This window comes from Sylvia atricapilla, unplaced genomic scaffold (genome assembly GCF_009819655.1).
Source record: "Sylvia atricapilla isolate bSylAtr1 unplaced genomic scaffold, bSylAtr1.pri scaffold_123_arrow_ctg1, whole genome shotgun sequence".
Taxonomy (NCBI): Eukaryota; Metazoa; Chordata; class Aves; order Passeriformes; family Sylviidae; genus Sylvia; species Sylvia atricapilla.
In genome coordinates this window covers 19,418-46,883 of record NW_027077051.1, presented here as the reverse complement: position 1 = coordinate 46,883, position 27,466 = coordinate 19,418, and the positions used below count along the sequence as shown (strand labels likewise).

The window sequence follows — 27,466 nt, the reverse complement described above, 5'->3', positions numbered from 1 at the left end:
ACGGATGGAGACATGGTGGACAATGACAGGGATAGAAACATGGTGGGGAGACAGCCGGGGGGGAACCTGCAGGGGCTGTGGGGGATGCTGGGTTTGAAGGAGTTGAGGGTTCCTGGGATGTACCTGGGGTTTGCTGAGGGCTTTGGGGACCCCAGGCCCAGCAGCTCTGGCTCCGCTGGGAGACCCTGGCGGAGGTTCTGGGGCAGCTGCTCAAGGACCCCCTGACCTGGACCCTCAGCCGGGCATTGGGCTCCTGGAAAGGAATGAAGGTCCTTGTCCCCAGGAGGGAAATCCCAGCAGCCCCACGGTGTCAGGGGGAGTTGAGCAGCCGCGACAGCGAGGGGGGAAAAGACAGACACAGCTGTCCTCCAGAACTGCACCCAAAAATCCCAAAACTCAGGGATTCTTCCAAGGAAAATGCTGCCAGAAGCTGCCTGAATTGACGGAAAGGGGGTTGGGACCCCCAGATTGAGTAGGAGGAGCCTGGAACCCCCAAACCCAAGCACGGAAGAGGGGGTTTGGGCCTGGGGGGACGATTGGGAAGGAGCAAAAGAGTGGGGAAAAGAGGGGGCTAAGAGCCCCAAATTACGTTGGGGAGGGGTCGGTAGATTTCCTGAAAGAAGACAAAGGGAGCTAGAGGTGAGGGAGAGGTCGGGTTCGGATGGAAAAAACGTGGTTCCCTGTCTTTTAGCATTCAATCCCCGCGGCCTCGGAGGCTATGGGGCAGAGCCGCAGGGGGGGCGGGGTGGGGACGTGCTCCCCAAGACCCCTGCCCATCCCAGCGGCTCCATCTCGCTGGTGCCCTCGAGCTCCCAGCCCGGCCCCGGCCGCCTGCTCCGCTCCGTGATGGAATTCCACCCTTCCCACACCCAGCTGAGGTGGCTCCAGGGCCAGCAGGAGCTCTCGGGCCACGTGGTGGCCACCGCCGTGGTCCCCAACGGGGACTGGAGCCAGCAGCTCCTGGTGCTGCTGGAAACAGCCGCCGGGCGCGGGGTCACCTCCAGCTCCAGGTGGAGCACGTCAGCCTGGAGCAGCCGCTGAGCCGGCCCTGGGCACGGCACGGCCGCCACAGCCCCCGCAGGAGGGGCTGGGAGGACACAGAGGGGCTTTGGGGGCGCTGCCGTGACCTCGGAGACCCTCCCTGGGAACCCTCTTCCCGCTCTCCCACCTCCCCTTCTCCTCCTCTCCCGACCTTTTTTCCAGCCTGTTCCGTCCCCGCTCCGCTCAGCCCAGAGCTCCTCATCCGCAGGCAGCTGATGGAGCAGCAGGAGGAGGAGGAGGGGCGGGAGGAAGAGGAGGGGTAGAGGAGCAGCAGGAACAGGAGGAGGAGCAGCAGCGAGGGGAGGCATCGCGGGCGTCCATCGCTCTCTGGAGCTGCGGCCCCTTGGCGCCGCGAGCATCGGCCCCACCGGATCCCGCAGGTGGCCGGGGAGAGGGACCTCGCCCCCAATATCTTGGGCGGTCCTGGCAGGGTGTTTTTGAAGGAGGGAGGGATATTGGGAGCTCACCCGAAGTATCTTTGGGGGTCCCTCTTTCTTTGGTTGTTTGTTTTTTTCCGGCACGGGGCGAGCGGAGCGAGGTTTGGATCTTGCAGGACTCCAAAGCTGACGCGAAATCCCCTTTGGGTGGATACTGCGCCGTCCCCGAGAGGTGTTTTTTGGGGGATGTCCCCGTGGCGGTTGCCGGCAGAGTCCCAGCGGTGGGTGGAGGTCCCTGGAGCCCAGCCCCGGGAGTCCCGGACCTTGAAATGGGGCCCTGGAGAGGTGCCCCCTGACAGCCGGGAGTGAGGGGAGCCTCGAGAAGGGGCAGCGCAGACAAGGGATGGGCCTGGAGAGGAGGAATCCATGGGACACCAAGGTGGGCACCCCGGAGAGTGGGGACCCCTGGGAACCCCTGCACCCCCGAGCGGAGAGTCAGGGGAGGAGCGGCCCATGGGACCCTCAGCAGCCCAGAGAAGGGGGACTCCCAGAACCCCAAAGTGGGGAGACCAAAGAGGGGGTCCCCCGGGATTCCCTGTGTTATAAATGGCTATTATAAAGTTGGCTATTCGCAAGATGTGTGCTATATGATTAATAACTTCATGGTAAGGATATAAGTTTTTATTTCTGCTGTTAGTAAAGGAAATCAGGCATAGTGGTAGTAGTGATATAATATGGTTAAACTGTCTGTTTGGCTGGGATAACATCCAGTGAACATGTGAAGAGGACTCTGCTATTGATACACCAACTATCAGCATCTCCCATCTGAAGGAAGCATGGACCGAGGCCCAAGCTGGAGGTGATGATGAAGACACAGCCAAGAAACATGCAGCTCTAAAAAGGCGGACCCAAGGAGGGGCCTTGTGAAACAGTTCCTGGAATATGGAAACTAGTTTATGGAAGAATATGAACATTCAACAGATTGATACAATAGAAAGGGTATTTAAAGAAAGCCTGTGAAATAGCAGAGTGTGGACTCAGATAAATGCCAAGTCACCTGGCCGGCTGTACTTTGCTTTTTTTCCTTATCTTCTAATTGTCTTATCTTTTATTAAACCTATTTCTTAAAATCTACACAAATAGTGAATCTCGTTTTTCACAATTTGGGGGCTCTTGCCGGGATGTACCTCATCCCTGAAACCCCAGGAGATCCGGAGCAAGGGAGGCACCCCGCCTGATTTTTGGCAGCCCAGAACTTTGTTTTTCCTGGTGAGAATTGGGGATTGTAGGTAATCACCCAAAGAGATAAGCAAAGAGACAGAAAATCAAAGTAAAGAAAAGAGGAAATGCTCCCTGAGACTGCAGTATTTTTGCTCTGTAAACACCTCGTGCATGAAGAACCTAAGGAAGAAAACAGATGGTAAGTATTTCTTATGGGAGTGGGTAAAGGGGTCTGTGTGGTGTGTGTGTGAATGAGACGCTGGCTGGGCAGCCCAGACTGGTGAAATGAGTGTGGTGGCTTCTCATGCTGCGGTACCATGCTCTCGTGAGAGGGACGGCCAGTACGGAGGTGAAGCGAAAGGCAACGAGTGAAAGTGACCCCCAGGTGGCTGGGACAGGGTCCCAGGGAAAAAAGGGGTTGTAAAAACCCTGGGTGGCTGGGACAGGGTCCCAGGGGAGGGGTTGGACCCCTCAGGTAGGGAGCCGATGGTTTTCCTAGACAATCCACTGGGAAAACGGGATAAGTGGGGGACCCCAAAACATTGTCGGATTGAAGGTTGGGTAACCTAAGAGCATCCGAGTGAGTGGCCAAATGCATGCATGACTTTTTGCCAGATTGAGGATAAAAACACGAAAAGGGCTAGGGGTGTAAGAATCAAGATACCAGGGTTTTAAAAACTGACCAGGTTGAGAAACACTAGAGGCTCAAAAAGTGTGATAATCCAAGAGCATCTGGAGGTTAGCTAAATACCTATAGGTAAATAATAAACATCAAAAGAGGGTACCATTTTTCTTGTAGTGTCTGCTTGTGTTGTCTTGTTGCGAAAGAGGGTGAGCAAGGAAGGTGTATTGAATTGAATAAAGGTGAATGAATGAATGTAAGAATACCAATCTTTTTATGTTGTCTTTGTGTGAGTGAATTGTATGAATGCATACGTAATATAGATTGTTGAAGCTGAAAAGGAGTTTTTTCGGAAGAAAGTATATGGTATTGTGCTACTGAGGTAAAGAGTTTTCTGTGCCTTGTGGGGAGGGGAAGGTGAAAGGTGGTGTTCAGGCTGCTAGGGAAAGCAGATACCAAGTGGTAAGGAGCTAAAATACTGAAAATGGGACAGAAAACTCGTAAAAATCAGAATTCAAAAATAAAAAAAGGAAAAAAAGAGTTGGCAGCAGAAATACCCCAAGATAGCCCGCTGGGGGCTTTGTTAGCAAATTGGGACCTAAATCCTTGTACAAGAGAAAAAGACAAAATTAAGATGATTCAGTATTGTATGATTGAGTGGACAAGGAGAGAAATAAGATCTGACCATGTTTATTGGCCTAGATATGGTTCCTTTGAAAGGTGGATTTGTCAGGCTTTAAACATATACATAAATTCAAAGGAACCATTTAACCCGGACGAAAAAGAATATGCTGCCTGCTGGAAAGGAGACATTGATCCCGTAAGAATTTTTAAAATATTTAAAACCCCACAGACAGAGCAAGAAGAGAAAAAGAAAGAGAAAAGGGCTTAGATGCCTTAAAATTTTTGCCTCCCTCACCTCTGCCTGCTGCCCTACCTGTCCCTACTCCCGCACCACTTTCTCCCCCGCCTCTGCCGGCTGCCCCAAACGCCCCTGTTCCCCTGGCCACCCGCCCCTGTTCCGAGGCCACCCCTCGTCCGCGGCCATCCCGGCCCCGGCGGCTCCCCCTCACACGCTGCTCCCTCGCTGCTGCCGGCCGCCCAGCCGTTCATTGTCCCCAGCCGTTCATTGTCCCCAGCCGTTCATTGTCCCCAGCCGTTCATTGTCTCCAGCCGTTCACAGCCCCCAGCCGTTCATTGTCCCCAGCCGTTCACAGCCCCCAGCCGTTCATTGTCCCCAGCCGTTCACAGTCCCCAGCCGTTCATGGTCCCCAGCGGTTTATTGTCCCCAGCCATTCATGGCCATCCAGCCGTTCACAGTCCCCAGCCGTTCATGGTCCCCAGCGGTTTATTGTCCCCAGCCATTCATGGCCATCCAGCCGTTCACAGCCCCCAGCCGTTCATTGTCCCCTCATGGTCCCCAGCCGTTCATTGTCCCCAGCCGTTCATTGCCCCCAGCCGTTCATTGTCCCCAGCCGTTCATGTCCCCAGCCGTTCATTGTCCCCAGCCGTTCATTGCCCCCAGCCGTTCATTGTCCCCAGCCGTTCATGTCCCCAGCCGTTCACGGTCCCCAGCCGTTCATGTCCCCAGCCGTTCACGGCCACCACGCCTGTGTTTGCCCCAGCCCCGGCCGCATGCTCGGGGTCGCTCCCTCAGACATGCCGGGACATGTGCCAGCCCCAGGCCCGGCGGCACAGCCCGCGGCAGCTCCGCCAGAACCCCGCCTGTCCCAGCCACGGCCGCTTCGGCCGCCCTTCCCCGTGCCGCCTGTCCAGGCCCCAGCGGCTCTGCCCTTGATGGCTCCGGCTGTGCCCAGTACAGCCAGTAAAGAACACGTGCAAAGGATTCCTGCCCCGATTTGGTTTCCACCAGAAAACCCTGTCCCATCGGTGGTTCCGCCTGCAGCCCCCGCCAAGCCGCCGCCTTTCCTGGAGGCCTCAGGCCCGGGGTGGGCCCCTGTCTCCACCCCTCCCTCTCTGCCAGTCCCAACACCCCTGCCTTTGCCACCCTTCCCCTGGTAAAGACAAGCCCTGCTGGCCAGGGGAGTTCTCCTCTTCGAGGGGAAACACCACACCGACATAAGGATAAGAAACAGGAAAACTGGGATAAAGGGATCAATTTATTCCCATTACGGGAAGTTCCTATGGGAGGGGCAAACACAGGGTTTGTAAATGACCCTTTGACTTCTTCAGAAGTCAGAAATTTTAAAAAGGAGATTAAAGGGTTGCTGAAAAATCCTGTAGGTGTTTCAAAACAAATGAAAAAAAACAAACCTGAAGTAATGAAGATTTTTGCTACTTCTACTAGGACTCAAAATTGATTGTCACACTCCTCGCTCAAACCCAACTGACAATATAAAAGTAAGATTATTAAGAAACAAAAAAATTTCTAATTTAATTCTAATGTAATCTTGTCACTGAAACTGTGGGAAGAACCAAAACTTTTCAACAGCAGTTCTAGTGTTAGAAAATCAAGGCATTACTTTATTCTGGCCAGGATGTGGCACAGAAATAATTTCTTCCACACATAGCCCTTGTGTGCAGAGAGAATAATTCTGTGACAAATGAGGTTCACTAGATTCAGCCTTAAATATTTACAGTCCAAACCCCACAGAAATCCATTGATTTATTCTTCATTGCTTCAAAGTTGTGCATTGCTTAGTATTTGGTTTCCCATAGGACCGGGATTTCTTTGGCTCTGATGTTAATTAGGTCGGCACTCCTGGATTTCCTTATCAGTTTTACAGATGAGGTGTCTCCAACTCTTCCAGGGGCAGTGTATGGGGTAGGTGTTCCTTGATGTTTGCTGATGGTCGTTGATGTTTTGTTGATGGTCGTGGTCTTTGTGGGTGTCCTTTGAGCTATTCCCTGTCCATTGAGATGTTAAGCTCATCTCGGTTGAGTGGTGTAACATCCTCTAAAAATTCCCTTAAAATTCCTTTCCCCAGGGCAAAGGCAAAGCAATCCTGACTAGAGAAGTAAATTTTAAAACATTTTTAAAATTGGTCTATTTCCCATCAATGTGATCCCACCCAGCCCGGTGTGTGAGTGTGACTGAGAGCCAGAGTGGAATTGTCCCGGTGCCTTCCCCAGCCCCTGTGGCAGTGCAGGCACAGAAAGGCCTGAAGCTCAAGCAGTGGCAGCAAGGCTTGGCCCCCAGTGTGTGGAGATGGCCGAGGAGGTGGCCAGGCAGACGATTCCAGCAGAGGATCTGTGGGCAGGCACAGGGGCTTCCCCCGCTGTGGAGCCCTGGCTGCTGCTCCGGTGCCTTCAGTGCTGCTCAGTCGTGGTGCAGTGTGGAATAAGGACTGCACAACTGGGAATTGTACAGCAGGTTTGTTTTATTCCAGCTCCAGGGACACAGAGGGGATATTTCCACCAATTGTGTGTGCTTAGTCGAGACAGGTTCCAGGTTTGAATACACTGAGATCCCACAGAACTCCAGCTCCCTGCCCACCCATTCTCTGCCCATTCTCCACCTTCTTGGACTGTATATTACAATCAGTCTTTCATGGTGCTACGCCTTCTGGGGGTTGTGGTCAGGGGTGTCCTGATGAAGTAAGAAGTCTTCCTCGGTGTTGGCTATTGGACCTCCATCTCTGAGCAGATGCAGTGAAGGTTTGGTAATTCCAGGTCAGTTTTCTCAGGCCAAAACCAGGAGCCTGGTTCTTGCTGGTTTCTTAATCAACTGGTTCTGCTTTATTGGGTCTTCACAATAGCTAAGTCCCTCTTTCCTGAGTTTTGACGATATAAATCTTCTCTCTATGGCCTTTGCCTAGCAACTAAATTCCTGTGTATTCTGTTCATTGGTCCTTCCTAACAAGTTGCACTCCTGTGTGTTCTGGCACAAGTTGTTTCTCTCCTTGGGCCCTGGGCTTCATCCCTCAGGGGCTGTGGAAACTCTGCCATGGCCTTTGCCTTCAGCTCGGCCTTTTCCTCCTCCCTTCTTGCCTTCCCCTGCTGTGCCTTTGTGACCAAGTGCTGCAGGGGCTTCTTGTGGCCCTGGTGCAGCCCCCCTGAGTGCCTGTGGGTGCTCATCCTCTGACAGCTGCTGAGCTTTCTGCAAATCATTCCTTTCTCCAGCCACCCAAACCAAATCCTTACAAGATGACCTCGCTCCCTCCGTGTGTAATGCCCATTTGGCAGCCGTTCCTGGCTGCTGTCCCTTGTTCTCCCCGTGCCCTGCAGAGCCCGTATCCCAGAGCCGGGGCCTGTGGTGCCGCAGTGTCCCAAGGCGGCTCCCCCGGCGGGCAGGGCCGGCAGCTCCACGGGGCCGGGCAGCGGCCGGGGCGTCCCGCAGCCTCCTGGGGGCCGGGGGCCAGTGCCGGCCCTGCCCGGGGGGTGCTGGGGTCAGGCAGCGCCCGGCGCTGAGCCCCGGCTGCCCCACAGCCCCGGCCCGGCCCCGCAGCTCCCCACAGGCCCCCAGCCCGTGCTCCCGGTGCCGCACCTCTGCGCCCGCTGCTGCCGCTGCCCAGCCCAGAGAAACCCCCTGCAATCCTGACCTCCTTGTCTGCCTCTGCTGGGAACCGGGGACACAAAAGGAATTTTAGCTGGGAAATTTTGAGGATAAGATGGGAAGGTGCTGTAAAACATCCCAGTCCCCACTATTGCGAGGTGAAGCCCGCAAAATATCCCCCAAAGGGGCATTTGTGGCTCGACTTCGGGGTCCTGCGAGATCCAAACATCCCCTCCCCTCCAAAATGAAACCCTCCAGGGTTACTTATTGATATTTGGGGCTCAATTCCGGAATCTGCGAGCTCCAAACACTGCCCAAGGAAAAACACTGCTCGAGGCCCCCCCCGACAGATTTGGGGCAGGCTTCTCGTCCCCGCTCACCTGCACAATGTGGTGGGGTCGATGGTCCCGTGGCCGCGGGTGCTGCTGCGGACACAGGGAGCACTGGAACCTCCCGTTTCTCCTTCTTTTCCCGCCCGTGTTCCTCGGCTTCCTGCTCCTCCTTTTCCTCTCTCCCTCCTCCTCCTGCTCCTCCTCCTTCCTAATCCCACCTCCTCCCCAGTTCCTGCCTTCTGTATATTTAGAGTGGAGAATCTTGTTTATTTTTAGAACTAGAACAAAGATCCCAGACGGAATGAGCCTTGCTGGTTTTAGTCAGAAGCATCAGAGACTAAAGGTCCTGTTTCCTTTGGTTTTCTCCCGCCCTTGTTCCTCCTCAGTGTTCAGGCTGGGCTATGTATGAGGCGTCCTTATTGCTGCATCTTCGCAGTTCCTCTTGGATCCTTTGGGCAATAGGCTGTGTGCCCTGGGAGGATTCTTTGTGCTCCTTGGTGACACAGGAGAGAACCTTCCAGGCGGTTTTTGCGTGAGCTGCTGCCGTGATGTCACAGGAGCATTGCCACGTCCCCATGGTGTTCTGTTGCTGTGGGACACAGAGGCCACAGTGTCCAGAGCGGCTCTGGGCGCTGGGCGTTGCAGGAGGATCCTCCTGCCCGAGGCATTCCCAGCAGCCAGCCCATGCCCTGACGGGTGTCTTTCTGTGCTTGCAGGGGTACAGTCTGCAGACTTGTGCAGCACAGCCAGAATGATGCAGAATGTGGTTGCTGCAGTTTGCACTCTGTACTCTGTGGCGTATTCGGGATATTTCTTAACCCACTTGGCATGTAAGTCAAGGTTTTCCCTCAGTGCAGCATCTGTGGCTTTGAGCTTGCTGTGTGCTTTCTGTTCTTCCTCTGGAACTGAGTTGATTTTTTAACCAAGTTGCCATGAAGACACCCTTGGTTTGGGAGAGCTCCTGCCAGCAGCTGCAGCTGAAAAGGGGGGTGTCTGCAGCAGCGGGGTGTGCACAGCATTTGCAGTGAGGCCTGGGGGCGTTCTGTACTCTCAAGGGGAGAGTCTGGAGCCTGGAGCTCCCGCAGTTTGCTGGTCCAGCCCACAACTGACACAGCCCAGTATTTTGTGCTGTTCTCTTGCTTGCTGTGTGAAGGGACTGTGGCTCCTGGAGGGATGCTGTGAAAGCAAAATGCTCTCTTGGGGTTGCCTTGCTCTGTGGCATTTCCCACCACAGGCATTTTTTTTCCTAACAGCATCTGGTTCATGTTCCCTCTGCCGTTGCAGGGCACCTCACACGTGGATTTCGAGCAGCTCCTCCTTCGGTGAGTTCAAAAGGAACCTTTGGTGTTTGGAATTGTACAGCAAGTTGTGAGCTCAGCGTGTGTCAGCCGAGTGCAAGCCTGGGAGGCTGAAGGAAAGTTCCTGTCAGTGTCTGCAGCAACAGAAGCAAAGGGATCCCCGTCAGTTTTCTCCTTTTCTGTTGAAGAGTTTTTGAAGAGCTGCAGGTCTGGTTTTGTAGGCAGAAGATTGCTTGCTGTCTTTAGCCATGGTGGAATATCAAATTCCCAGCAATAAGTGGCAATGTCGACTATAGCCCATTGTTTGTTTGAACAGCTCGGAACCCTATTTCTGCTTAGTGCAGCTGGATGTGTAGCTGAGGATAAATAAGGTGAAAACTGAGAGAGAACTTCCCGTCCCTCACGCTACTGTCTGTCCACAGGGCACAAAAGCAGCATCAGCACCTCCTCTGGCTCCCTCTGCTTCCAAAGAGGAGGCCAAAGAGGAGGAAGGCAGCAGTGAACTTCCCACTATTCTGGGGGATAATGGTGAACTTCCCTCTGTGCCGGGAGACGGCAGTGAACTTCCCGCTGTTCTGGGAGATGAGGGCGAAAGTCCCGCGGATTGGGAATACAACGGCGAGGCTCCCGTGGTGTGGGACAAGGACAGTGGACATCTCCCAGAGTGGAACGAGGATGGTGGTTGTCGCTTGGCACAGGACAAGAATGGCCAAGCTCCCGTGGTGTGGGACGAGGATGATGGACATCTCCCGGTGTGGGATGAGGACGGAGGACATCCTGTGGCTTGGGAAGAGGAGGCCGAACATCTCCCAGCATGGGAAGTGGATGGTGAACGTCCTGTGACTTGGAAAGATGATGGTGAACCTGCGGCGTTTTGGGAAAAGGATGGAGAACCTGCAGCGTTTTGGGAAGAGGATGGAGAACCTCCCTCTGCTTGGGAAGAGGACACTGAGCCTCCCTCTGCTGCAGGATCCTGTGCTGAATATTCTGACAGCAGCACAGCCCTGGAGCCAGAAGGGAGAGAGGAGTGGTGCCTGATGCAGCTGAGTACGTCTGCTCTGTTCCTGTGTGCCAGAGCAGGGTGCTGTGTGTGTGTCTCAGCATCAGCTGCACCCAGTGTTGCAGCTGAATGTCACAGAGTCATTGATTGTCCTTCCCCAGCTGAGAACAAGGGCCCTCAACCAGTGGGGCTGCATCCTTGCAGCTCTACTGCAAGGTGGGGTCTCCATCTGGGAGGGAGGGTCTTCCATGTGGTTTCTTTCAGGGAACACCGTGAGCGTGGGGGAGCCTGCGGAGAAATACCTGGAACTGGAGCAGATTGGCCAAGGGTAAGTGCAAGGCAGTTACTTCTACACAAGCAGGGCCCAGGTATTTTGCTGGTGCAGGATCAAGTGAGAAGTCAGGAGAGCTCCAGACACCTCCAGACACTGGGGTATGATCCTGCTGTCTCTCAGTCCTGATCAGAATTGATAACTGTGGTCAGATGGCACCGCCAAAGGCCCCTGAGGCTGGCAGTGTCCTGCCTGCAGCAAGGAGCAGGACTTGGAAGATCTCCTGTCCCTGGAATTGGATTGCCTAAGAGAGCAACTCACCATCTGGTGACTGTCAGAAAACTCTTCTCAAGAAGATTTCTTTCAAATATTTTACTTCCAAAACTATCCACTGGTCAGGATTATCAATATAATGGTTTACAAACAGAAACCAGAGATGAACTAATAAGGGCTCTTTTCAGCACAAGTAGTAGACCCCATAGATTCAGTAACAGACACAGAGCTGCTGCACTCAAGGGGGAAATGCATGATGCCCTGATGGCAGGGCTCTTGTGGATCCTGCAGGTCTTAGGCAGGAAATGAAAAGGATGAAATACATTCTTTTCTAGTTCTTTAGCTACTCAGCCCCCCACCTCCTGCTCCCCCACCAGGTTTTGAACTAAAAGGAATTCATCATGGACATTTGGGATTTGCTTCAGCACTTGTCCTTCATCTTTGGCCTCAGCTTTCCCTTGCACACCTTGTGTGGCAGAGGGCTGGTGGCTGCTGCGCCGTTGTTTGAAGGGTTGATGCACCCGTTCACCCTTCCTGAATGCTACAGGCAGAAGAGATCTCCTGTCTGGTTGACTTTCACTCCCAGGGCCTAAAGCACTGCTTCTTTCTCCTCTGCTGTTTTGTCTCCAGGGCTTTCGGAACCATTTATAAAGGACTCGACAGGGCCACTGGAGGAGAGGTGAGTGTCAACACGCCCAGCACGGCTGGCAGCCCCCGAGGGCTTTCTCCTCTGCTGGGAGCTGTGGCTGGAGCTTTGGGGGCCCAGCAGAGCTTTCCTGCACAGGCTGCTCCTCTGAAGGCAGAGCAGTGTCAGCCTGCAGAGCACGGCTGGGACAGACTTGGAACTTCTCAAGTGTCCAAAGGAATGCGAGGAGGGCAGGAATGTCTGTCAGAGCAGGACATGCTGGCTTGGTCTTCACATCTAAAACCTTGAATGCATCAGCTGGTGGAGACTGAGCCAGATTTATCTTCATCCCAGCCTCGGACAGGAGCACTGTTTAGCAGTTTTTCCATGCTGAGTTTCATCTTCAAAGGGTACTTCAAGTCCTAATTAAGGAGAGATCCTGCTTGGGATCTTAGTTTGGGGTTTTAGTGCTCCTGCAGCTGCTGACAGAGAGAGAGGGAGAGCAATGAGAAGATGGATGTGCAGAGCAAAGCTCTTTCCTAAAGCCTGCAGTTGTGTTTGGGTCTGGTGTCAGTGACAGCCTGTGACAAGGATTGTCTGAGCAATGGATGTGTGTGTTTGCTTTGTTGTGCAGTCCCAAACAGAGCAGCTGCATTTGAAGTCATGACCAAATTCCATAGAATTGCTAAAGGGTTCCCAGCTATTTTGCTGTTTTCACAGGACCAGAATTACCTCCTGCTTGCAAAATGGGTCTGAATAATAATGAACATCATCATCGTTATAAGAGTGGTGGTAAACTAGGGCCATTGGAGAAGACTGTAGGCGCAGAGAATGTTGTTAGAGCTTTGAAGCTGAGGGACCATTTCTGCAGAGCTTACAAGGCCTAATGTCTCTGGCCATGTGTCCTGTAAGCAGCCCCCAGCGAGCAGAGCAATGGGCTGTGGGAATGGCACTTGCTGAGCTCTGGTGTCCCATCCCAAGGCAGTTTGGCACGGCCTGGCTCTGTCACTCCCAAAAGACTCGCCCCGTGTTTGCTGTGGCCTCCTGCCACAGACTCCTCCAGTTAAAGGTCTGCAATGTCCCTTCAGGTGGCCATAAAGAAAATGAGTCTCACAGGGCAGAACAGGGAACGAGCTGTGAATGAGATCCTCATTCTGAAGGACAAGAAGAACCCCAACATAGTCAGCTCTTTGGACAGGTGGGTGTTTCAGGTCTCATCCCATGCACGGGCCCTGCGTTAATCTTTCCTGGCATCCGTAGTCTGTAGCCTGTTTTGAAAAAGGCTGACCCGGCCATATCTTCCCAAAACAACAGCCTGGCAGTTCACCCCCTCCATGTGCTTTTGTTGCATTGGTTTGTTTTTTTCTTCAAGTTGACCCTATTTTCTGTGTCTTACAACAAGTGCTGATAGTCCATGGCAGAAATTCTTTCCCTTGGCTGCTTCTTCCCAAATCTTTTCCATTGTTGCAGATGCCAGGAAGACCAGGTTCTTGTTTCCAGAAATGTCTCATCTGCCCATTTTTCAATGGCCCTGCCTGTTTCTGAAGAGACTTTCTGCGAGGTTTTCCAAACAGTTGACCACTTTTATCCCAAGTGCTGCATGGCCTCCCTCCCTGGATAACTCTGGAAGTTGTGTTGCCTTGTTCTGGAGTGAATGGTGGAACTGATGAGTTCAGATGCTGAACCAGGAGGGGGCAAGTGTTGTGGTTTCACATTGATCTGGGTGGTTGCTAAACTGCATTTTTCGCTTGCTTGCCATCTTAGACCTCTCCTTTTTCACGGGTGTCTCCTTGTCCTTTAGACTGTGCAGATTCCAAGGCCTGTGCAGCCTGGCAGGAATGTCTCTCCATCTGATTCTGTCCTCATTGACAAGTGACCTAGAAACAAAACCCCACTCGAGGCTTTTCCATGGGGGAATTGAGCACTGCACATTCATCTCTGTGCCATTGTTTTCCTCTTCCAGCTTCCTTGTTGATGGAGATCTCTGGCTGGTGATGGAATACATGGATGGAGGAACTTTGCAGGATGTTGTCAGACAGACACGCATGGCTGAAGGAGACATGGCAGCTGTCAGTCAGGAGGTGAGGGATCCTGCTTGTGCCTCCCATGGCTTGGACACGATGGTCCTTCCAAAAGGGCAGGAGAACAGGAGTGGCTCCATGCTCAGGGCTTTGTTTCTGTGTTGTTTTTTTGAGCTGGAGAAGAAAGAGCCACTGCAGGGAATGGCCTGCCAGCATCACTGCACTTCTGTTCTTGTCCTCTTTCCTGCTGTTGGGGTACTCTGTCTTTTTTGATTTGATTTGCTCTTCTCAGCTTTGCCTTGGAACCATTTGCCTGGAGCTTGTCTGCACTGCACTCCTGGCCTGTCACAGCAAAGTTTCTGCTGGAAGAATTCTAAACTCTCCTTTCTTGTGTGATATATTCCAGCCATTGATTTTTATCCTCATGTTTCTTTTCCTCTCTCAGTGTCTGCAGGGCCTGGATTTCCTCCATTCAAACCAGGTGATCCACAGAGATCTGAAGAGCTCCAACATCCTTCTGGGAATGGACGGCTCCGTCAAGCTGGGTGGGTGTTCCTGGCCAGGCACGGCGCTCCCAGGGTGTGGGGCTGCTTCCCAGTGATGGCCAGAGCCCCACAAGTGCTGCTGGTGGCACTGCCCAGCCCCTGCTGCCCCTGCAGAGAGCTCAGGAGAGGAGCAGAGTGTCAGGAGTGGGTTTGCTCTGGCTATGGCCCTTCCAGAGGGGCAGGAGCTGGAATCTAAATCTTCAGGGGAATCAGTAAAAGCCACTGCATGAAAGCTGAGGGTTTCTTTAAGGGTCCAGTTCCATCTTTCCTTGGCTACAGCCCTGAGGACTTTTCCAGCTGTTACTGCATTCTCAGACGGAGAGTGGGGAATCTTTGTGGTTGGTTTCCTCATTCCAGGTGCCTTTGACAGGGTTTGTTTCTGTCCTCAGCTGATTTTGGCCTCTGCGCTCAGCTCAGCCCTGAGCAGGACCAGTGCAGCTCCATGGTGGGCACCGCTCACTGGATGGCCCCAGAAGTTGTGACCAGTTCTCCTTATGGCCCCAAGGTGGACATCTGGTCCTTTGGGATTGTGACCATTGAGATGATAGAAGGAGAACCTCCTTACTTCAAGGAAACGGGGGCCATGGTAAGAGGCAAATTCTGCAGTGTTTGCAGAGGCCTGTGAGCACAGCGTGACCCTGCGCTGGGAGGAGCAGCTGAAGGTTTCTGCACATTGAGAAGGGAATTCCCAGAGGACTCGAACCTGAACACAGATGAATATTCTGCAGTCTCCAGCAACAATTTGCTTTAGGCTTTAAGTTGTTGCAGCTCTTCTATCTGTGAGGATGACCTGAAAACACAAAGCCAGTATCAGCTCTAATGTTATCTTGCAAAAAAAACCCCAACACACCCCAAAACCCACACTCAAACCCCAAAAATTTATGGAGTTTCTAAAATTTATGGGTTTTGCAAGATTAAGTCCCTCTTGGCTCTTCTCACTGGCAAAGTTGTCTAACACATGAAGATGATTATTTAACATCCCCATAATGCAACATGTTTCTTTCCTGTCCCAAGCTCCTTTCTCCATGTCACCGAGCCTGAACTTTCAGCAACACAAACCTGTTTCTGGGATGGGGCATCAGGAATGAATTTGCTTGAGTGTCAGTGGCCCTTCAGAGACACATTTGATGTAAGAATCCTTTGAAATAACAGTCACACTGGCTCTTGAAAGTGGCCTGTAAAGCTGGTGTCCGTATTTGGAGAAGCAAAATACGCTGTTTCTGATGGAAGTGCCTACTAACAAAGCCAATGAAATTTGCCCTCAAGGAAAGATCATTTGGATATTGCAATGGCTGTGGCTGCAACAGGGTTTGGGATTTTGGGTTGGTAAAGAAAAATGAGGTGTGAGCAGCACCTCTGCCAGGGAGGAAACTGCTGCTGGAGCTGGGGCTGAGAACCTGGGGTCGATGTGAGCAGCTGTGGGTGTGAAGGAAGCTGGCAGAGCGCTGTGTTTGCTTTTCCTGCAGGCTCGCGCTCTGATCCGGCAGAACGGGACCCCGCGGCTGCAGGAGCCCCGGCGCCTGTCGGCTCTGCTGCGGGACTTCCTCGAGTGCAGCCTGGAGACGGATGAGGAGCGGCGCTGGTCTGCCCAGGAGCTGCTGCAGGTGAATGCAAAGCGGCTGCAGGGGAAACAGCAGTGCCAGGGAGGGGTTTTCTTGTGGGGCCCTCTCCCGTAATCTCCAGTCTCGCTGCTTTTCACACGCAAAGCAAGCAGAATCCTCGCCTGGTTTGGGTTGGCAGGGTCCTTTCGAGGTCATCTGGACCTGGTGCCCTCAATGGGCAGTATTGGAAAAGATGGGAGACGAGTTCCAAGCTGTCATGGTCAACAAGTCTCGCTTTATTGTACAACCAGTCGTTTTTTATACACACAATAATTAGCTCATGCATATTGCAAAATCTAAGCTCAGGATTGGGTCTAACACTAATGCTTTGTTTTCTATTGCTAGCCTTGCGATTCCAAGTTCCCATCTCGTTAATTTTCTTTACTGCATACCAACTATTCTCAACAACCCAGCTGTTATCTCTGCACCTGTGTTTCAAGGGCACTGTTGGCCCTGCTTCAGTCACGTACGCCTAGTTTCTCACACAGAGACTAGCTGAGTCTGGCTGCTATGTCCTTTCTCACGCAGCCATATCTCAGGCAGGCTTCCCACATTTCCCCCGTTTTCTTTTTGTGCTAACAAAAGCTGTTTCCCACCACCATCAATCATGTTCATAAGCATGCGTTGCAAGCATTTTATAAGACATGGCAAAAGCAATAAGGTAGCTACAATAACAATTAGCAAGATTATTCCATGTTGCAGCAATGAAGTTACCCAAGGGCCAAAACCGAGTCCTTTCAACCAATCATCAAGTCCAAAGCCTGTGGATTTCTGTAGATGTGTGGTTAGTTCTTGCAACTTAGAAAGCTGAGCATGGATAGAGACTGAGTGATCAGACAAGTTCATGCAGCACATCCCTTCAAACTCTTCGCATCCATGTCCTTGAGCCAGCAGCAGGAAGTCGATAGCTGCTCTGTTTTGGAGGGACGCATGCCGCACTGAATCCACATCGATCAGCAGGTCTGAAATGGCCTTAGAAGTAGCATTAGTTTGTTTAGCCAGCCAACAGGCCATCCTATCCAACAATGTTAAAGCCCGAGCAGCTGCTGCTTGAGGGACAAAAAATGATATTGCAATGATTTCACCCGGGGACCAGAACGTTACATCATCTCTGCACTCTGGGGTGTATGCGTGTATCATTCGTTTTGACCTCAATCGCATGTGATTCCTGTGTTTGTGTAAGATCATGGTCATATTAGGTGTCAATAGGGTCAACCTTCCTAATGTACACGGACCACCCTCTATCCTTGATGGAATACCAGCCCATGCCCTATCCCCACAAATGAAAAATATCCCTCTTGGCAAAGCAATCGGAGTGTTAGATGACCGAGAAACATTTGTGCTAGTATAGTTACACCAAGCAGTAACATTTCTATACGCAGCTATAGTGGCATTATCAATTATGGGAAAAGTCTGATTTCCAGTAGGTGTACCAGAGGCTCGAAGTGTACTTGTCCAATTAAACATAACACAGGCATCTGCTTTCACTGATCCTAGTAGTTCTAGCTCTTGAGGTTCCCTGGGGGCTGGAGGGAGGTAGGGAACAATTTGGTCCCAATGATCTGCATAGTTTTGGCATAACGTATGGGAATGGGTCGAGGTGAAAGGACATGGCCACACATCAGTGGGCAATCCCACCAGGCAGGTGGTAAAGGGGTTACCGGGAGAGGAGAGAGACAGGCAGATTGCCTCCTGGCCTGTTTGATTTGCTAAGGTAACCCATATGTTTTCTTTAGGTTGCGTGGGAGCCCAAAAACTTTCCACCCCCTGCATGATGGCCACAACGATCAAAATCAACCCCATGTTTGCGATTAATTCAATCCTGCCTTGGATCTCTCCTTTCTTTTTTTCCTTTTAAGTTTCAATCGTTGAAATCTGCGGTTAATACTCTCCCAATCAGCCGGATCAATGGACCATTGCCGAGGTGCAAAACATGTAATCTCACAACGCTTTTGCAACACCTCAGACTTTCTAATAGCCTGAACTCTTATTATGGCCCTACTTAGGTCGTAACGGAAAAGGGCCAGAGTGCGCTGTTCTTCGCTCTCCAGCAGGCGTATGGCCTGCCCAAAGGGTAACCCTGTTTCAATTGATAATACTCTCTCCGGGTGGGCAGCTCCCCAAGACTGCACACAGCTAGGGCATGCAAGGTCAAAAGGTAACACTCGCTGATGAACCCACTCGACTGTGTTACAACCCCCACAATGCAACAATATCCAGGCCCTATGGGTACCATCTACACAACAAACACAAGCATAAGGCAACAGCTGTCCGCTACTATATCGACGCAAGCGAGAGATTAGATAACCAAACTCATCCGGTGATCGTATCTGCAGCTGGGCTGGGCTGAAGCAGGTCTGCAGGAAGGGGAGATGTGGTCTGAGTAGAAGACCCAGCCTCAGTTGAGGATTCCTGATGTAAGTCGGCTCCAGTTTGAGGCCGCTGCGCCGGTCTCGCGCTCCGAGCCGGTATCCACTCTGGTCCTGTAGGGGTAGAAACACAGAGATACCCTCTTCCCCAATATAGTACTTGAACAGGGCCTTTCCATTCTCCTAGCCTGGGGCACTTGTATTTCACCCAAACACCTGTGTTCCTTAGTACGCCACTGTCCTCCCTCTCTTCCAGAGTATGGGTGATAGCAGCAGGTGTGGTTGCTGACCCAAAGATGCACAAATGGTTCATTACGAACAAGGCCTTTGCTAGTCGCTGCTGAACATCCCTCACATCCTTAAACTTATCCAAGTATGTTTTTAGGGTGCCATGTGTTCGCTCCACAATGGCTTGACCTTGTGGATTATGGGGTATTCCTGTAACATGTTTAATTCCCCATTGTGTCAGAAATGCCTCGACCTTTTTACTAACGTACGCCGGCCCATTGTCTGTTTTCAGTTGTTGACACACCCCCATTACGGCAAAACATGATAGTAAGTGCCGAATAACATGCAGCGCCTTTTCTCCTGCTTGCGCCGTGGCCCAAACATAATGACTAAAGGTATCTACTGTGACATGGATATATTTTAACTTCCCAAAAGCATTTATATGCGTGACATCAGTCTGCCAGATCTGATTACTAACTGTACCTCTAGGATTTACCCCCTGACCCAGACCAAGACCCTGATTATGATTGCTACAAACAGGGCAGCTACGCACTATATCCGTGGCTTCTGCTTTGGTAATCTCAAACTGCCTTTGCAACCCCCTCGCATTCTGATGATATAATGAATGGGCCTCCCTAGCCATCGTGAAGGGTGGCAAGGCTGGCATCACAGCGGCAGAAACCAATTCATCTGCTTTCTTGTTGCCTTCCCCTAACCCAATGTCCCATTTGTGGCTCCTGATGTGTATAATTGCATAGGGCTCTGTTCTATTTCCCAGAGCCCGTTTCAACTGCAAGAATAAACTAAACAGTCGTTTGTTGGCAACTTCCTTAATCGTGGAGTCTTCAATCCGGGATGCCACCCCCACAACATAAAGAGAGTCCGACACGACATTAAGGGGTCCGCTTAGGTGTGATACAGCCCAAACCACGGCCAATAGTTCAAGCGTCTGTAAAGAGTCCTCAGGTTCTGCTTTTAGGAGGTGTTGTTTCCATTCCCCCTGCTCTTGCCAAACAACGGCTGCACTGCGGGATTTACGACCGGCGTCTGTGAAAGCAGTAAGAGCACCAGCAATTGGCTTGTCCTCACGTAGGGGTCGGGTAATCCAATCCCATTCACCCAGCCACTGCAACGCTTTTGGGCGGAGTGGGCCTGTCTCTATGTGAGCCCCCGATCCCAGCAGTGCCTCCGCAAGCTCAGCAGAATTCAACAAATACCAGTCCAGGGTGGCTTTTTCCAGGGGGAGGTGAATAATGGCCGGTTCACAACCCATAACTTCCAGGATTCGCAGTCTGCCTCGTTGTATCAGTCGTGCCAAATTTTCAATTTTTGTTGTTATTGTTTTCTTTGTTTGCAGTGGTGGAGACATCCATTCTATTACCCGGGCCTCCCCCGTTTTCTTTTTGTGTTGCGTAAGGGCTCCAAGCAGGTGACCCGATCGATTGTGCCACACCGTAAGAGTTACTGGGGAGGCAGGATCCAAACGAGAAACAAACCCCTCAGCCACACAGCGTAATATCTGATGCAAAGCGTCTTTCTGCCGGGAGGTCAAGGACACCGGGGTGCAGGGATCCGTCCCTTTCAAAAGAGGCTGGAGAGTTTGGAGCAATGTATTAGGGATACCCACAACAGGTTTGAGCCACTGTAGATCTCCTAAAAGTTTCTGTGCTTCATGTAATGTAGCCGGGGTGATGGCCCCTAACAGTTTTTGCGGCCTAATTCTACTTTCTGTTATAATCCACCCAAGGTACTTCCAGGGAGCAGACTTCTGCATTTTTTCTGGGGCAACAATTAACAAATGTTCTGCTAACGTGGCTTTGATGTGCTCCACTTGATTAGGTAAAAATTCGTGTTGCTGCGCAAACAAGATATCATCCATATAATGGTAGATGATTGTCCCTGGCATTTGCTGGCGCAGAGGCTGCAATGCTGCATCTACATAAAGCTGGCATAAGGTTGGTGAATTTCGCATACCTTGTGGAAGGACCGTCCACTCGAATCTTTTGTCTGGTTCCCCTCTGTTTATGGCTGGCAGCGTGAAAGCAAAATGCTTCGTATCATTTGGATGTAGAGCAATAGTAAAGAAACAGTCCTTTAAGTCAATAATTAAAAGGGGCCAGTCTTCTGGTATTAGGGCAGGGTTGGGTAAGCCAGGTTGCAAGGCTCCCATGGGTTCCATTTGGTCATTAATGGCACGCAGGTCATGTAGCAAGCGATACTTTCCTGATTTCTTTTTGATAACAAAAATGGGGCTATTCCAAGGACTAGTAGACAGCTTAAGGTGTCCCTGCTGTAACTGTTCCCGCACCAGCTGGTGTGCTTGTATGAGACTCTCCCTTTTTAACGGCCACTGCTTAACCATCACCGGATCAGCTGTTTTCCAGACAAGTGGTATTGGGAAAGTCCAAGCAGTGGCCATTAGCCCAAAGGGTGCTCATTTGTGAGGACGAGACCCATTTGGGAAAGGATGTCCCGTCCTACTAGGCACTGGACGGTAGGTGGCAGCATTGTCACAGAAAAAATAGCTTGCAGAGTTTTTCCGTCCATAGTTACCACAAGCGTAGGTGTTTTACTGGCTAACGTCATGCCGCCTATACCTGTGACTGTCGTTGAGGAGGCTAGTAAGGGCCAGTTCTGTGGCCAGTAGTCCGGAGAAATTATACTTGAGTCCGCGCCCATATCCAACAGTCCAGTTAACTCCACAGTCTTATCCTTAAATCGTAGCTGCAGCTGTCTTTTAGGCCGGGACAAAAGATCCACGGTTAACAAGACAAGTCCTCCGGTGCTCCCGAAACCCTTTTCCCCCCGCGGTGTTGGTTGAATCGGGGGGAGGGCTTTCGCGAGTTGTGGTAGGGGCACCACTTGAGCCAATCTCTGACCCTTGGCGATTTTTAAAGGTGGAAAAGGGGTATGTACCATGACCATGATTTCTCCGCTGTAATCAGCATCCAGCAACCCAGGCAGGATAAATAGTCCGGATATCGAAGCTGATGATCTGCCTAATATCAGTCCGCCGACTTGATTGCCTTCTATGATTATAGGTCCAAAGATTCCCGTAGGAACAGTCTGTGGGTGAGGTGTCATCAGCGTAACCTCTACTGCGGCTGCCAGGTCCAGACCGAGGCTCCCGGCTGTGGCTGGCCGGAGCTGTTGGATGGCATTGCAGCTGCTACTTGTATCCCGGCGCGGCTGCTGCTCGCGCTGTGTCTCGCGTTTCCCTGCTTACGGCGGCATGTAGCAGTATTGTGGGTGTTAGATTGACAGTTAATACACCAGACACCCTTAACCTGGCACTCCTTCCTGATGTGACCGGACTTTCCACAGCGGAAGCACTTCATGCGAGAGCCGACCTGACCGGTGCGGTTACAAGCCATACCGGCCGCTGCAGTTTGGAGAGGTGCAAGGGCAGCCATGACCTGATTCTGTGATGTTTTTGCCTGTTCCTGGAGCCCTAAACCTAATTGCTTAATTGCCTCCACTAAAAATGCCTGAGAGCCAGATGGCATGCCGGCAGCCTTTTCAAGCAACAAGGGAACGGTCCAGTCTCCATTCATAGTATTTATTAATGAGCGAGTCTGTGCGTTCCCATTCTGTAATATACACTGCTTCAGTAATGCCCCTTTCATAAACTCTTGCACCCCCGCTTTATCTATAGCCTCGGCCACCTTATCTACAAACGAACCCAGCGACTCTTCCCTACTTTGTTTAATGCCCATGTATATAGGCGTTCCCCCAGGATCTTTTACCTTATTCATAGCCCTACGCGCTACCTCCATTGCCTCACGGACTTTATTGGGGCCCATTAACGCCTGAGCTTCTAGTCTAAGGAATGCGCCGAGACCTAATAGCTCATCTATTGTTATTCCGTGCAAAGGATCACCCAGTCCTCTTTGTACCGCCACAGATGCCTGAGCCTCTGCCTGCCAATGCGCATCAAACAACATAACCTGATGCTGTGAATAGATCAATCTAGCTATACCCCTAATATCCCCAGGCAGAAGCAAATGCGCATTAAAAAGATATTCAAGCATCTGCTTTGCCGGCTCACTGTTCACACCGTATTGTGCCACTGTAGTACGCAATTGTGCTAACAGCTTCCAGTCAAGCGCGCTCAGATTTGCCGTCAGACCTCCAGCTGCGTTTGGGGTAAACACCACCGGACACGCCAGGCATTGAGAGGCAACCTCCAGCAACCCTTTGTCCCCACTTTCCGCACCTTGGCGGGCCAGCGATACCCATAACTCACGCCGCTGCCTTGCCAGGGCCTCCGCTAGGTCGGATTCCGCCCCAGGGATAGGCTCCTGACTGCGGGGGGTAGGCAGATGGCTTGAAGCACCGGCAGGGACAGGGGTGCGCTCAGGGGAGTGCTCGTAGCTCTCGTCTAGGGGAGGTGCCGATGGCGCGGCTCCAGCAGGGGCCGGTGGAGCAGGCAAGGTAACCGTGGTGAAGGCAGGAGGGTTGGGGGTATTAGGATGTTGCCGCGAGGAGTCATAGGCATAATTACGTTCCTGAGCGGCTTTGACTTCTTTTGCAGCTCTTTTTTCTGCCTGCATTAATAACAGCTCATTGTGCACCACCCGCCAGAGCTTTCCAATCTTTTTAACCGGTTTATCATCCTCCAAGGTCAACTCCCACAACCTATCTCCGAACTTTCTCCATTCCGACAACTCATGCACTGTGTGGGGATTAGTAAAAAACCCATAAGACTCCCCGTGTCTCAAAAGTGAAGGTAATTCTTTATCCAGGTCGATACCCTGTATCCGCCTCTGCCTTAAGCAGGCGGTAAATAACTCATATGCCGCTTGCCTATCCATACTCACGTCAGCGCTGTTGCAACTCTCCAAAAGGCTGTCGGCGGCACGTATCGGCTGAGCTCGTCGTTACGATCACTCAGGGTCGGGGCTTCCTCGCTTATCGCCCTTACACCATTCTGGTTGCCGCAGAATCCGAACCCATCATCTTTTCTCAACTCCTGCAGGGAGGGACGCAGCGCATCACGTCCAGGGGTCACCAGATATTGGAAAAGATGGGAGACGAGTTCCAAGCTGTCATGGTCAACAAGTCTCGCTTTATTGTACAACCAGTCGTTTTTTATACACACAATAATTAGCTCATGCATATTGCAAAATCTAAGCTCAGGATTGGGTCTAACACTAATGCTTTGTTTTCTATTGCTAGCCTTGCGATTCCAAGTTCCCATCTCGTTAATTTTCTTTACTGCATACCAACTATTCTCAACAACCCAGCTGTTATCTCTGCACCTGTGTTTCAAGGGCACTGTTGGCCCTGCTTCAGTCACGTACGCCTAGTTTCTCACACAGAGACTAGCTGAATCTGGCTGCTATGTCCTTTCTCACGCAGCCATATCTCAGGCAGGCTTCCCACAGGGCAGAGACATCTTCGAGCAGATCAGGTGGCTCAGAGCCCTGCCTGACCTGAGCTTGGATGTTTCCAGGGAGGAGGCACCTTCCACATCTCTGGGCACTTTCTCTCAGTGTTTCCCCACTCTCCTGGTAAAAAAAAAATTCTTCCTTAGATCTAATCTGAGCCTGCTTCCCTCCCTACAGTAGAAATCCTTTCCCCTGTTGCAACAGAGCCTGGAAGGGACTTGACTTTGGAAAGTAACGATTGACTTCTTTCTTTTTTATCCTTTGGGCAGCACCCATTTTTAGCATCGGCCAAGCCTCTCTCGAGCCTGACCCCTCTGATCACTGCAGCAAAGCAACTGAGGGAGCAGCGGAGGACATGAAGCACTTGAGGACAGCTTATTGTTACAGTAGTTAGGACAACTAGTTAGTTATGGTAGCTAGCACACTGCTAGTTAGTTATGGTAGTTAGGACACCCTGTTTGTTATGGTTGTTATGACACCCTGTTTGTTATGGCAGCTTTTTGAATAAAAACTCCCTTAAACCTCGACTCCCTTGACATGTCCCATCCTTCTCCCACTCTGACTCAGCTGCCTGGAGTAATGTGAGGGCAGAGTGGGCCCAGCCTTGCCCAGAGCTGAGCCCCAGCAGAGCCCTGGCAGAGCCCAGAGAAGCCTCGGCATCTGCAGAGTCAGCCTGGGAGGAGTTGCTTGGGGCCTTCTCGGCTGCACTCGACTCTCGGTTACAAACTGCATATGGTGGAAAATGCCGCTGGTTCTGTAAGAAGGCAGAAAGGGCCTGGGGAAGGCCCAAGTGCTCCATGCAAGGGAAAAACTTGCCCAGTGTTGGAGAAAAAACATACCTTTATCCCCTCCCACAGAGTCCAAAAACTGTAATCCTAAAGCAAGTCAAACAGAGGCAGGGGAGCACCCCCAGCCCTTCCGCTCCTGCAGACCAAAGCATCCCTCGCCTGATTCTGAGCCCCCCGGCGCTGGTGGCCCGTGGGAGTTGGTTTTTGTCAGGCTCGCTGCCACCAGCCCAGGACAAGGGTGGGCACTGGAGGCTCCAGGCAGGGAGATGCCATCCTGGGACACATTTGGTGGCGCCTGCCAGTACAAGCAGGAGAATGTCTTTACAAATATAGGCTGTGAATCTTCTTTAGATAGGGCCAGGGACTTGTACATAGGAAGTAATGAAAGAAACTATCACTTCCAGAAAATGGTACTAATTGACATGAACTGTTGCTCAGTCACAGCTGTTAAATTCCTGGTAGAGAAGAACAACAAAGACTTAAAAGAATGATGAATATCGTTTTGTTTTAGTAAAAGAAAAAGAAAAACAGGGGTGTATGCATATTGGAGGGAGAGATGTAGTAGACAGATCAGGAAGTCTGAACCTTCCAAGGTACAGTCGCAGGGACAAGAGCAGCCACCTCCGTGCTCAGGACAGGAACCGTGACATGGCCTGACTGTGACCCCCAACCCCTGTGCCACTGCGCGCCAAGGACGGAGGGAATGGAGGATAAAGAGACATCTGGAAGGACGGAAGGGTGAGAGTGATTTGTTAAAAAAAAATGGATATTGATCTAATACCAATATCCAACTATGACGGACAAAGACTCTCTAACGGTTTGAAGTTAGAAAGTGTATGTTTATTACGACGCCGGGCAGCGTGAGGGATAGCTCCCAAATACACACGCGCAATTTACAGATGATCACAGGGTCTTTTTATGTACAAAAGTGTTGAATACCCAAAACACAAATGCATATTCATGACTCTGGTCCATCCCATTCCCCGCTTCGTACTGGTAATTAGCCAAAAAGCAATTAAGCATGCGTAGTTTGTTCTTTGAAATGGGTCGGTGGTCCTTTTTAGGGGGGTGGGGTCTCAAAATGATGAAGTAAGATGCGTCTTCCTCGCTTTGCCTTTTTAACCTTTTAGTGTTGGTGACACCTGGATCCTGTTTTCTCAAGACTATCTGATTTATGATCACATTGTGTTCTTGGAGTCTATTGATTAAGTTGACAGGTCTCCTGATTTATCGGTTCCTTAAATCCGGCTTATGTTAAAAAAAGGAAGTTTACCTCAGCAATGTCTAGTTAGTAAAAGGGGAGTCTACGTGCTAAAGTCTTTTATTCTTCAAAATGTAAAGGGAAGTCTACGTCAGCAAGTCCACGTCTAATTCTTTAACTAAAGTCCTTAATTCTTTAAAATTAATATCTCATTCCCCACTTCTTCTTTAAAGTGAGTAAATTCTTTTACTCAATATAGAGAGTCTTCTTCATCTATCCAAGCCGCACAGCTGGTGTCTCTCAAGACTAAGCCATATGCTTTTGATAGTGAGGTTAAGGCTGCTACTTGTCGTAGCATCCTCCAATTCCAAACAAGTATTGCAACAGATAAAATTAAACTTATACTAACTAAAATAAGCAACACAACTATGGGGTGGACTAAGGTGCTTAGTATACCAGTTGCTGTTGGAGACCACCCAAAAAGAACATCCCACCAATGATGAGACAAATGTTCTTCAAACCTTTTAAAAACTCCTTTGATGGTCTCTGTATCATGGTGAATTGTAATTAATGTCTTTTTGCCCCCTTCTCTAATTTCCTTTAAGATTTCTCTCAGTTCAGGGTGTTTCATCAATTGAGCAACTAGAGTCAAATTCATCCCTATGGGCACAGGCAGTATCTTCTGTACAGTATTGTTGTGATACTACAGGTGCTCGATAGGAAAAATCACATCCCTTAATTCTGACAAAATTGCAAACACACAAATTGAATTTGGTCTCCTTTACAATTTGGCTGGCTATTCTTAAGATGAGGCACGCTGTCCTTAGACAGACCCAACCTTGTCCTGTATATACCAGTGAAGTTTTCTGTTCGCCTGGATGCGTTTCAAAGTGACAAATATTTTGATCTGTATCTAAGCAAGTGTCTTTGACACCTTCCTCGCAGTGCAGGGCTCTAGATTAACAGTTTGCCATTTTCCTTCAATTTCTCGTGCCCACATCTTGTGCTCAGAAGGGTACAATACAGTTCCCTCATGGTTTAATCCTAAAGGGACTATTGGATGTATCAGGTCCACTGAGGCATCATGTGTGGTTATTGCACACCCCTCTATTTTGAGCCTAAACTGTGGACATTGACTCAAGCATTTGTCACAACATTCAGGACTAATGCAGATGGATCTCATGGGTGGGTAGTAAGTCTTGTGGAACCCATCCTGTACGAAAGCATATTTACATCCCCAAACATTTCTTCCTTCCCACAAGCTTGCATTCGTGACTTTTAGCATCTTATTTAGAGCCTTACGAGAGTAAGCGTCATAAGCTCTCCCTTGACACCTATTTATCTCAGTCACATTGTACCTGCGTGGTACTGCATTGACTCTCATTATGGTTAAGGGAATTACTGCAATAATTACAACTTTCCACATAATGTCCATACTGTCAATACATCTATTCGCGATTCAGAGTGAACTTCAGCTTCAGTTCATTATCGCCTGGTGTGATCTTCCAGATTCCTTCTGGGGCTTTCTTCACTCGGGAGTGATGGATCCAGGCCTTCTGTTCCTTGACCTTGATTGCAGTGAAGGTAGTAAGAAGCACCTGGAATGGTCCTTCCCACTGTGGTTCCAAGGTCTTTTCTGCAAAAGACTTAATATATACATAATCCCCAGGTTGTATATCATGTACTGGCCCATCTAATTCCCTGTTTTGAGCTCCAGCCACATGTTTCTCAAATTCTCTGAGTTGTCTATTTAGTGCCACCATATATCTATGTAGGGTTTCTTCCCCTACTTGCATGGGTGTTGTTC

The 27,466-nt window shown here is 50.8% G+C and overlaps 1 protein-coding gene across 1 annotated transcript; it reads left to right on the top strand.

Moving 5' to 3' along the window:
• The first annotated feature begins 12 nt into the window (after nucleotides 1-12).
• On the top strand, nucleotides 13-24,424 carry LOC136374761 (uncharacterized). The gene is made up of 15 exons (XM_066340151.1): nucleotides 13-91; nucleotides 692-1,010; nucleotides 1,229-1,300; nucleotides 7,450-7,610; nucleotides 8,766-8,879; nucleotides 9,334-9,371; nucleotides 9,704-10,394; nucleotides 10,612-10,675; nucleotides 11,522-11,570; nucleotides 12,605-12,714; nucleotides 13,480-13,597; nucleotides 13,983-14,082; nucleotides 14,472-14,668; nucleotides 15,549-15,686; nucleotides 23,940-24,424. The coding sequence occupies exons 1-15, from the start codon at nucleotides 13-15 to the stop codon at nucleotides 24,027-24,029; spliced, it is 2,340 nt and encodes a 779-aa protein (XP_066196248.1). The 3' UTR covers nucleotides 24,030-24,424.
• Nucleotides 24,425-27,466: the final 3,042 nt, after the last annotated feature.

Coding starts and splice junctions, on each gene's coding strand:
- LOC136374761 (XM_066340151.1), top strand. CDS start 13: ATGGTGGACAATGACAGGGATAGAAACATGGTGGGGAGACAGCCGGGG. Junction 1,011..1,228: donor GGGGTCACCTCCAGCTCCAG/GTGGAGCACGTC, acceptor CGCTCCGCTCAG/CCCAGAGCTCCTCATCCGCA. Junction 11,571..12,604: donor ACAGGGCCACTGGAGGAGAG/GTGAGTGTCAAC, acceptor ATGTCCCTTCAG/GTGGCCATAAAGAAAATGAG.